Source organism: Myotis brandtii, unplaced genomic scaffold, assembly GCF_000412655.1.
Source record: "Myotis brandtii unplaced genomic scaffold, ASM41265v1 scaffold889, whole genome shotgun sequence".
NCBI lineage: Eukaryota > Metazoa > Chordata > Mammalia > Chiroptera > Vespertilionidae > Myotis > Myotis brandtii.
This window is the reverse complement of record NW_005371640.1, coordinates 619,772-631,278: the sequence shown is the minus strand read 5'-3', so window position 1 is coordinate 631,278 and position 11,507 is coordinate 619,772. Positions and strand designations below refer to the sequence as shown.

At 37.0% G+C, this 11,507-nt stretch overlaps 1 protein-coding gene across 1 annotated transcript in view; it reads left to right on the top strand.

The window, feature by feature from the left end:
• Nucleotides 1–8,595, top strand: part of CLIC2 (chloride intracellular channel 2) — a 19,498-nt gene extending 10,903 nt beyond the window's left edge. Inside the window, exons 4-6 of the mRNA XM_005885022.2 lie at nucleotides 4,911–5,017; nucleotides 5,970–6,151; nucleotides 7,129–8,595. Of these exons, the coding sequence (XP_005885084.1) occupies nucleotides 4,911–5,017; nucleotides 5,970–6,151; nucleotides 7,129–7,284 (445 nt within the window). The 3' untranslated portion in view covers nucleotides 7,285–8,595. The remainder of the gene's footprint in view (nucleotides 1–4,910; nucleotides 5,018–5,969; nucleotides 6,152–7,128) is intronic.
• Nucleotides 8,596–11,507: the final 2,912 nt, after the last annotated feature.

The window sequence follows — 11,507 nt, the reverse complement described above, 5'->3', positions numbered from 1 at the left end:
AAACAAAAGGTTCTATCAGCCCATAATTCTTCTTACATAAGAAACTAAGACCACTATTCTAGATTCTCCTCTGTGTGACTATATTAGGTCTCTTTCATCAATTATTGATGGCTTCTTAGATTTAAGCACCTGCTCCAAGTTTGTCCTGTACCTATTGAGTCTTATTTTGTTCTTTACTCCTCTGCCATATTCCTCTACTACTTCTTCCCTAACATTATCTGCTCCCTAATTTTTTCTTGCTCCCAAAGGTAACTAGTGGGAAAAAACAACAAAAGAACAATTGTGTATCTTTCCATACCTTTTTCTAGGTTCACACAAGCATAGTAATAATAATAAGCATAGTTTATAAATATTGCATCTTGCTTATCTCACTTCAAAGAACATTGTAACATCCTTCAACTCCACTGGTTTAGATTTCATTCATTTTAATGTCTGCATAATAGTCCATGTCACAGATGTGCTACAAGTTGCTAAACTATTCCTTTAACTGATGGACATTCCCTTTCCTTCCAATTTTTTTTTACCACTACAAACAGTGGTATAAATAACATCCTTGTGCATATGTCCTTATGTGCTAGTGTTTTTATTCCTATGTAATAGATTTCCTGCAGCAAAATTCAAATGGTATATAACCCATGAACACACTATAGTGCAGGGGAGGCTCTGGGGGGAGTTGGATGGAGGGGGGAAGGGGACATCAATAGCACTTTCAACAATAAAGATAAATTTTTTTAATGTTTGATTTGTATTTAGCCACCTTAACAAAATAGCTCATTAATGCTAGTAATTTTTTCCCTATACTTTCTTGGATTTTTCTAGACATGCAATTATGTTGTTGCTTCTCTTCTAGTTTTTATACTGATTGCTTTAAAATAGTGTCTTCCACCACTTGCTAGAATGTCAAAAACAATATCAGCTATTGCCCTGCCTGGGTGGCTCTGTTGGTTGGGGAATCAAACACCAAAAAGGTTGCAGGTTTAATTCCGGTCAGGGCACATACCTAGGTTGTGGGTTCCATCCCTGTCAGGGCAGTAAGGGAGGCAACCAATCGATGTTTCTCTCTCTCTCTCTCTCTCTCTCACACACACACACACACACACACACACACACACACAATAAACATATCCTCGGGGGAGGATCAAAACACAATATCAGCTGTAATAGTAATTTTAGGCATTTCTGTTTGTTCTTAAATTTAATATGAATGGTTTTAGAGTCACCATGTAGAGTGATTTTTTTCTTGTCTTAGTGGTTAGTACATTCAGCACAATGTTGAAAGAGCAGTAGTGATAATGATTATCCTTGTTCTTGGCTAGTTTTAAAAAATTAGTTCTAACGTTTCACCTTTTTTCTTTTTTAAATTTAAGTATAGTTGGTATACAACCTTATATTTGTATATGTTTAAGATATATAATATAGTTATTCAACATTTTTATACCTTACAAGGTGATCACATTGCTAATTCTAGTAATCATCTCTCACTGTAAACATATCACAATATTATTGACTATATTCCCCTTCCTTTTTTCAACCATACCTCCATCCCATCCTTTCTAGTAACCCTTTTTTCTGTTTCTACAGATCTGTTTGGTTTTTTTTATATTTCATATATAAGTGAAGCCATATAGTACTTGTTTTTCTCTACCTGACTTATTTCACTTAACACAATACTTTCTAGATCCACTCATGTTGTCACAAATGGTAAAACACTAATTCATAAAGATATACAACGTGTGGTAAAAGTAGGTTTACAGTTGTGAATACATGAAACAGTTTATTCTTGTATTGTTATTTATTAATGATTGCATTATTTTCCATATGAACAACTGTACACCTACGTTTGCCCCACCTTGTATGCACCCCTATGTTCATTGCAGCATTATTTACAATTGTCAAAATATAGAACCAATCTAGATGTCCAAAGATAGATAGATAAAGAAGATGTGATATGTAGACAATGAAATATTATGCAGAAATAAAAAATAATATCTTGCCATATGCAACAACATGAATGTATCACCTTTTTAAAAATATTTGCTATTTTTTGAGGTAATACTGGCTAATAACATTATACAAGTTTCAGGTGCACAACATTGTAATTCAATATCTGTATACACTATAGTGTAGTCACCACCCAAGTCTAGTTTCCATCCACCGCCATATATTTGACCCCCTTATCCATTTTGCCCTCCCCACACTCGTTCCCCTCTGGTAATCTCCAATCTGTTGTCCATATTTATGAGTTTGTTTTTGTTGTCTTTTGTTTGTTCATTTCTTTTTCTTTTTTGTTATATATCCCATGAGTGAAATCATATGAGTTTGTCCTTTTCCTTCTGACGTTTCACTTAGCATAATACCCTCAAAGTCCACCAATGTTGCACATGGCAGTGTTTCATCTTTTATGGCTGAGTATTATTCCACTGTATATACAGGGTGGGGCAAAAGTAGGTTTACAGTTATATGTGAATCACAGAGTTTATTCCTGTATCATTATTTATTAATTATTGTATTATTTTCCATACAAACAACTGTAAACCTTCTTTGCCCTACCCAGTATGTAACATAGCCTTTTCATCAATTATCTATAAAAGGACACTTAGGTTGTTTTCATGTTTTGGCTATTGGGAATAATGTTGCAATGAACATAGGAGTACATATATCTTTACAAATAAGTGTCTTCAAATCTGGGGGGTAGATACCCAGAAGAGGGATTGCTGTGTCATATGTAAGTTATATTTTTAATTTTTTGAGGAACCTCCATACTGTTTCCCATAGTGGCTGCACCAGTCTGCATTCCCACCAGCAGTGCACGAGGGTTCCCTTTCCTCCACATCCTCTCCCACCAGCAGTGTGTGAGGGTTCCCTTTCCTCATATCCTCTCCAAAGCTTGTTATTTCTTGTCTTGTTGATAATAGCCATTCTAACAGGCGTGAGGTTAATAATCTCATTATGGCTTTGATTTGCACTTCCCCAAAACATTTTACCATTTTATATGAAGCTTGCTGAAAGTTTTTGATGCATCCCTTTTATCAAGTTAACAACATTAATGAATTCATGTAATCATTCAACAAATATTTACTGAATACTTATTAAGGATTGGGTACTATTCAAGGCACTTGGGACACATTTGTGAATAAAATGGGCAAAAACCCTCTGGCCTGGTAGACCTTACATTCTAGTTGGGGAAGACAGTAAATAATCAAGATAAAAAACAAACATAAACTGCGTTAGATGATGATAAATACTAAGAAAAAATGAGGCAAGGGAGGGAAACAGTGAGTGTTAGGGACAGGGGAGAGGTTGCAGTCTTAGCTAGGGTGGCCAGAGAAAGGCTCACATAAGAGAGCTATTAGAAAAAAAGACCTGAAAGAAGAGAGGAAGCAGATCATGTGCATATATGAGGGAAGGCACTCCATTTAAGTGCAAATCAAGTGAAAATGCCCTGGGTTGGAAGCCTCTTAGGCAGGGGTCCTCAAACTTTTTAAACGGGGGGCCAGTTCACTGTCCCTCAGACCGTTGGAGGGCTGGACTATAGTTTAAAAAAAAAACTATGAACAAATTCCTATGCACACTGCACATATCTTATTTTGAAGTAAAAAAACAAAATGGGAACAAATACAATATTTGTATTTGCATGTGGCCCGCGGGCCATAGTTTGAGGATCCCTGCTCTTTGGCCTATTTGAAAAACAGCAAATGATCCAGTATTGAGTGAAATACACTGAGTGGCCAGATTATGATGACCACCCCATCAGTTCTTCATTGACACTTCCAAAAATACTGAATATTGAAAACTTCCTAAGCAAATACTCTCAAGGTTTTTATTATTATTATTATTTGCATAACTAATTCACTTCATTGTACTGATGGGGTGGTCATAATAATCTGGCCAGTTGTAATAATCTGGCCACTCAGTGTATGTAAGGAAGAAAAGAAGAGATGAGAACAGAGGGGTAAAGTGGCACAAGATCCCACCAGTCCCTGTAGGCCTCTGTGAAGACTTGAGCTCTGAGTCTGAATGAGATGGGCACATTGCAGGGTATTGTGTAGGGGAGACACACATGACATATTTTAACATGACTGCTCTCACAGCAGTAAGAGAATAGTCTGTTGTGTGGGAGACAAGCATAGGAATAGGGAGAATAGGTACCATGCGGTTGCAGTAATATAGGCTTTGGACCAAGAAGTGGGCAGTGGAGGTGGTGAGAAGTGGACAGATTCTGGGTACATTTGGAAAAGTAAACTGGCTGGAGCTGCTAATGGATCCGGTGGGGATGGAGATTAAGAGAGGAATCAAGGAAGATGAATATTTGGCCTGGCCACTTCTAGTTGCTAGGAGGTGTTTTATTATTAGGAATTGATTTTCATTGAATACTTTTTCTGCATCTATTCGTGATCATATGGTTTTCCTTATTTAATTTGTAAATGTAATGAAATTATCACTTTATTTTGTTTTATTATCCTAAATGATCTTTGTATTACTTAGAAGAGGACATCTTGCCTACTGTTTTCCATCATCTCCATCTCCTTTATTCCTTCATTTGTTTTATAAGTTACAATATTTGAAGCTATATTTTTTCCTACTACTTACCGTATCTTTGAAAATGTATTACCACCATATCTGATGCCAAAGAGACTTACAGGAGCAAGTGTGGGAACCTAATTACCATTTGAAACATTGCTTCTATAGGTAAATGAACTTTGACTTTCAGACAACTGGTTTCCAAGTGAACTTTATAAACTAAATTATTCTGAGATTGGGAAAATACATATTTCCAATGAGCGAATTCTCAGGACCTTCAGTTTCCAACACAATTTCCAAAACCTTCATTCTCAGTAGAATGCAAGCTAGGACACCTGGTCTCTGTCTCCTTATGTGTGAATGATACTGCAGTGATGTTTCTTTTTAAGGTACCCTTGCTTGAGTCCCAAGAACAAGGAGTCCTTTGATGTGGGCAGTAACCTCTTTGCCAAGTTTTCTGCATATATTAAGAATACACAAAAGGAGGCCAATAAGAGTAAGATAACTTTCTTTAAATCCCTGTTTTTCTCACTCACTTGCTCATTCTCACTCAGCTAAAATAGGATTTTTTAAAAAATATATAGTATATGTTGGAGAATACCCTTCCTCTCAGTCTCTGCTCTCTTTTCTGAAATTCCTTTGCATGAAGTTTTATTAGATTGAGAGCCCAAGATTCAATATAGAAATTACCAATGTAGCTCATCTAGAGCATTGGCGTGCCAGGTGTAAAATAACTGCAGGACTGGATTTGTTAGATGCCCCCCCTCCGAACTTTCCCAGTCCTGCGTACTGTTACTAAGGTTTCTTAAACCATAGCACATAAAATTCTCCTTTTTTTCTTTTTTTGTTAATCCTCACCCAAGGATATTTTTCTCCATTGATTTTTTTAGAGAGAGTGGAAGGGAAAGACAGAGAGAGAGAGACATCGATGTGAGAGACACACATCGATTGGTTGCCTCCCGCACGTGCCTTGATCACCAGGGATCGAGCCTGCAACTGAGGTACGTGCCCTTGACCGGAACTGATCCCGGGACCCTTCAGTCTGCAGGCCGACACTCTGTCCACTGAGCCACATAGACTAGGGCTCCCAAACATTCTTGAAGTTTACTATCCTCTGAGTCATGAAAGCTATTAGTCTCTGATTCCACTTTCTTACTCTTCTGGGCTGAAGGATAACATATCACTTGCTTTTTCCCTCTTTGACTCTCCTCCCAATGCAGTTCTTCAAGAAAAATCCAGAAATATTTCCACTCATCATTTGATTAAACATCGTACTCGGTCTTATCAGTGGCTAGTTGAGCATTCTAGTTAACTATTTAGATTTTTAATAGCCAGTGTACGGAGCCTGTATAGATAGAGATGTTTAAATGTGTGAAAAGCATATTGAGAATGTATTTAGTCATGAAGACAATACATTTATAAGTAACCCTATGACTTCATTGCCTCAGATTTTGAAAGAGCTCTGCTCAGAGAATTTAAGCGCCTGGATGACTACTTAAACACCCCACTTCTGGATGAAATTGATCCAGACAGTACTGAGGAACTCTCAGTTTCCAGAAGATTGTTCTTGGATGGGGATGATCTGACACTGGCTGACTGCAGCTTGTTACCCAAGCTGAACATTATTAAAGTAAGTATTCATAAGGTAGCCTAAATGGTTTGAGCTGGGTTTGGGAGTTGCCAGCACGAATCACATGACCATTCTGTGTGAGGTTGTTATATGATGGCTTTAGCATCATCATTATGCATAGTGTGTACATCTTTTCTCTCCTCAAAGGAAAAATCCATGATCTCCCCTGTAAAGCATAAAAAATTATTATTTCTCCCGATATCAGGGGTTTTCCACTGTCTTGGCTAAAAGACAAGAATAATATTACCCAGCCCTAGCCGGTTTGACTCAGTGGATAGAGCGTCGGTGTGCGGACTGAAGGGTCCCGGGTTCGATTCCGGAGGGCACATGCCCGAGGTTGCAGGCTTGATCCCCAGTGTGGGGCGTGCAGGAGGCAGCCGATCAATGATTCTCTCTCATCATTGATGTTTCTATCTCTTTCTCCCTCCCTCTTCCTCTCTGAAATAAAATTTAAAATATTTTTAAAAAAGAATAATATTACCCATTTCACAGAATTGTTGAGTAAATTAAATAAATTAGGACATGTTAAATGCTTAGAATGGTGTCTGGATCATAACAAGTGATAAATAATGTGGGCTATTGATATTATTATGATAATTTACTCACCATCAAATTTTTATTGAACAGAATTTATTCTATCTCAGGTCCTATGCCAGATACATAGAATTCATAAAGTAATGACATAGTTGGGACCCTAAACAACCTCTTAGTTTAATGGGGAGATATGTGCTCTTTTTCTGTTCTCCCTTCTAAACATTAAATACAACTTAATATAAATATGATTGTAAGCATATAGCTTTGTCTACATTTGTATGCTACACATTAAAGTAGTAATTTCAAGATTCTTTCATTTTATTTAGTAGTACTTTTTATGCAGATAGCATGTCCACAATGATCTTGACTTTTGAAATATGTTTCTACACACTGGGCATGTTACTGATGCCTTTTACTGCCAACTGCTTTTTCCAAAACCCTAGATTGCTGCCAAGAAATACCGTGACTTTGACATTCCAGCAGAATTCTCGGGAGTCTGGCGCTATCTCCACAATGCTTATGCCCGTGAAGAATTTGCCCACACATGTCCTGAAGACAAAGAAATTGAACATACCTACGCAAGTGTGGCTAAACAGTAGTTAGGGAAGCTCTTCCAATAGAAAAAGCACTCTATATAACTCTCTTATGAAAAAAAAAAACACACAATACCACACCATGCTGTATTTTCTGTATCTGGCCACTGTGTATTTTAAAGGTCTTCATATTTTTGCTTAATTTTCTTTATTTCCATGGCATGACCACTGCGATTCCTGTATAACTACTGAAATCCTGAATGATATGGAAAGCACCAAGATCTTTTGCTATTTGACTGAATTCCTAGAATGCATCATATGTAAGATCAACAGATGGCTGAAGTTACAAATGACATAAGTAGAGGCACAATCTCAAACTGCTGCTTAGAAAAAATCCATCTAAACCATTAAAACAATTTTCTATTTTTGTTACTTTAATATATGCATGAGTTTATCTGATATGAATAATAAAATCAGAGAGTGAGCATATCAGAGAGGAAAATCCTAAAAGAATGATTTTTTAAATCAGCTCTAGGAAGATATCAAGACCAACTGGTCTTAGAATGGCGTTCAACACCTAGAAACATTACTGCCTCATAGAGATGAGACTAAACCTTTCAGACTAGATGATATTGCTGTTAAATGAACAAGCATTCATTAGATAAAACATAATTTTTAAAAGATTGGAAGCAAATATATGGCAAAGGTGCAAAATAAATCTGATCTTTTATTCAATAGCAATAAAAAGGAAACTAAGAAATCTGATTTACCAAAGGACTTGTTGCAGACCTTAAAAGGATAAGGCACCACTTTCTTATAGAATAATCACACAGATTTCTACAAAATTGAAAAGGTTCCATTGCTATATATACTCATTTACATGTTAAAATACAATCAAATCTCTCAAATCTGAAAACAAAAGCTGAGCTTAACTCTTATTCCTTCACAGGAGAAACAAAGTTCAGCCTCTAAAAAGAAAGGCACAGTCTTATTACAGGCTTTTGGGGGAGGGGGGAGTTTAGGTAAAATTTAAATGAGGCAATGTTTTAATAGGTTCAAAGAAAAGTAAGGCAATAAGTAAAAGCTTAACAGTCCTCGACATAGGAAGGGCTCCTGTCCTTGGAAACCACAGAGTTAAGATGAATGTATAATGTGGTATCTCCTCTTTGCTGGAAGATCCCCGATGTGAGAAATTGCACCTGAACTAGATGGTGTGGTTGTGGCTTCTCTGAATAGCTCAGAGCATTCTATTCTCACTGATATGATTTCAAAGAGTAAGGTTTTTTTAATATCTATGATTTTTTTAATTAACTCTGACCCTGAAGTTCCATTTTATTGTCCATACCATGGCTTTGATCTTTGCATTAAAATACCTTTTTATTAAATGTGTTGGGGTGACATTGGTTAATAAGATTTTATAGGTTTCAAGTGTATATTCCTTTGATACATGTTCTGTATGTTGCATTGTGTACCCACCAGCCAAAGTCAAATCATCTTCTATCACCATATATTTGGCCCCCTTTACTGACCCCCATTCCCCTTCCCTCTGGTAGCCACCATACCGGTGTCTGTGTATATGAGGTTCGGTTTTAACTCCACATATGAGTGAAATCATATAGTTCTTAGCTTTTTCGGACTGACTTATTTTGCTCAGCATGATATTCTTAAGGTCCATTCATGTTGTCACAAATGGCAGTATTTGATCTCTTCTTATGATTTTATGACTGAGTAGTATTCCATAGTATATATGTAGCACATCTTTCTTATCCAATCATCTACCAAAGGATACTTTGGTTGTCTCCATGCCTTGGCCATCATGAATAATGCTACAATGACCATAAGGGTGCATCTATCTTGCAGATAAAAGAATTCATGCAATACAACACCAAAACACACAATCCAATTAAAAAATGGGCCGAGACCTGAGCAGACACTTCTCTCAAGAAGACATACAAATGGCTAACAGATATATGAAAAGATGCTCAACTTCACTAGCTATTAAATAAATGCAAATCAAAACTACAATGAGATACCACCTCATGCCTGTTAGAATGGCTATTATCAACAAGACAAGTAATAAGTGTTGGAGAGGTTGTGGAGAAAAAGCAGCTCTCATTCACTGCTTGTGAGAATGTAAACTGGTACAGACACTATGGAAAACAGTATGGCGGTTCCTCAAAAAACTAAGAATAGAGTTACCATATGACCCAGCAACCTCTCCTCTGGGAGTCTACCTGAAATTTTTGAAAGATCCATGATTTTAAAGAACAAGGCTTCTTGAAAGGCTCCTTGCCCTAAAATTCATCAATAGACGTTTTATGGATTACACCATACTTAAAGTGTATTCACGTCACCACAAGCTCCAGCATGTAACAAGATGGGTAGCTATGACAATTGTTATCTAACTCCATAGGTACCGATACAGCTCAGAATTATCCTCTTAGACAAAAGGATTATTATCTTCTTAGATATCTCAATACAATTCCATTTAGTAATTTCTTGACTACTTACGATGTTTAACTTATTACTTAGTTATTTAATCCTCCCAACAACCCTATGAAGTATGTGAAAACACAATTCAGCCTCATGCCAAAGGAATAGTACCTGTTTTCACAAAACACACAGTTCAATAATGGAGACAGGTACTTAGACATGCAATTACAATGCAGGTATATCACGAAAAGAGTAAGCACAAGGTTATATAACAGAAATGCATTCTTACATGTTCCCCCAGCCTGACCTCAAACAAGTTCCATTTGGTCATATAGCTTTTGCATAGCACAATCTCTGTGAAAATTCTGAGATGGATGTGTTTTTATGAGCAGGTAAATATACATGTGTTTTTCTAGCTTGGGCAGACATAGGACTCCAAGATGGGGTTCTAGATGAGTCCAGTACCAGCAACCTTTTCTCTTACTGATGCAAATTACTTAATATGGGAAGGGAAATTTTTACCCATTGGGATCACATTTTTTAAATAGAAAAGGAATTTTTTTCTTATTAGGAAAGCATTACATGTTGGTGCAAAAACAGACAGTAGTGGAAGAGAGATTCGTGAATCTCAGAGGGAAGGGGGTGGGAAAAAGAGATTAACCAGGGAACTTATATGCATATATGCATAGCCCAATGCCCTCAACAATAAAGATAAATTTTAAAAAGAGAAATGTATGAAAACTTATCTGATAAGGTGGCATTTATGATCAGTGGTGAAACACTAGAACACAATTCAGCCAAGTTCCTTGCCACTTTATAACAAGAATGTCCTTTTTTCCATTAACACATTTCTCATTTCCAACTGAGTTCTCACCAGAACAGCCTTTAACATTCACATTTCTAGGAACATTCAGTCTATTATTATTTTTGTGTTCTCTCAGAAGATGGAAGTTTTCTCTCTAACACTCCTCTTTTCTCTCTGAGCCTTCATTAGAATTGCCTCTAACAGTGATATTTCTAGCATGTACCGTAAAACTATTCCAGCCTCTATCCATTACTCACTTAAAAAGTATCTTCCACATGTTTAGGTATTTGTTATGGTAGCACCCCATTTCTCAGTACCAAAATCTTAGTGTGCTCAGGCTGCCATAACAAAATACCATGAATTGGGTGGTTTAAATAACAGACATTTATTTCTCATAGTTATAGAGGCCAGGAATCTGAGATCAGAATTCCAGCATGGTCAGGTTCCAACAAGAACTCTCTTTCTGGCATAAAGACAGCTGCCTTTTGCTGTGCACTCACATGAAAAAGAGAACGAGAAATCCAGAGCTCTCTGTTGCCTCTTCTTATAAGGGTACTAATCCCATTGTCGGAGCTCCACCCTTATGACCCCATTAACCTCAATTATCTCCCAAAGGCCCCACCTCCATAAACATTCACACTGGAGGCTATGGTTTCAACATATGAATTTGGGGGTAGGGCCACACAATTCAGTTCATGGTAGTTAAACATCAGGATGTCCTGCAATGTGTACATGTCCCACATCCTATAGATCACCTCTACTCTTCCTAGGGCTCATTTTACTCTGGATTCTGCCAACTATACCAAATTGTGGTGGGAAGAAACCCCACAGAATCATAATTTTTAAAAACAAGACATATTTCTTTAAAAAAAAGAGAAGGTAAGTGTGTAACAGTTAGTATCTGGGGATAGGCCCTCTTATATACAAGTTATGAGATCTGCTTTATGATCAACAAGGGGTAGAAGGACGTTGAGACATTCAGGTAAAGAAAATGGTAAGTTGTGAACTCAGCAGAGTAAGGAATGGTGGATCTGGTGTTTATAAGTTAGGA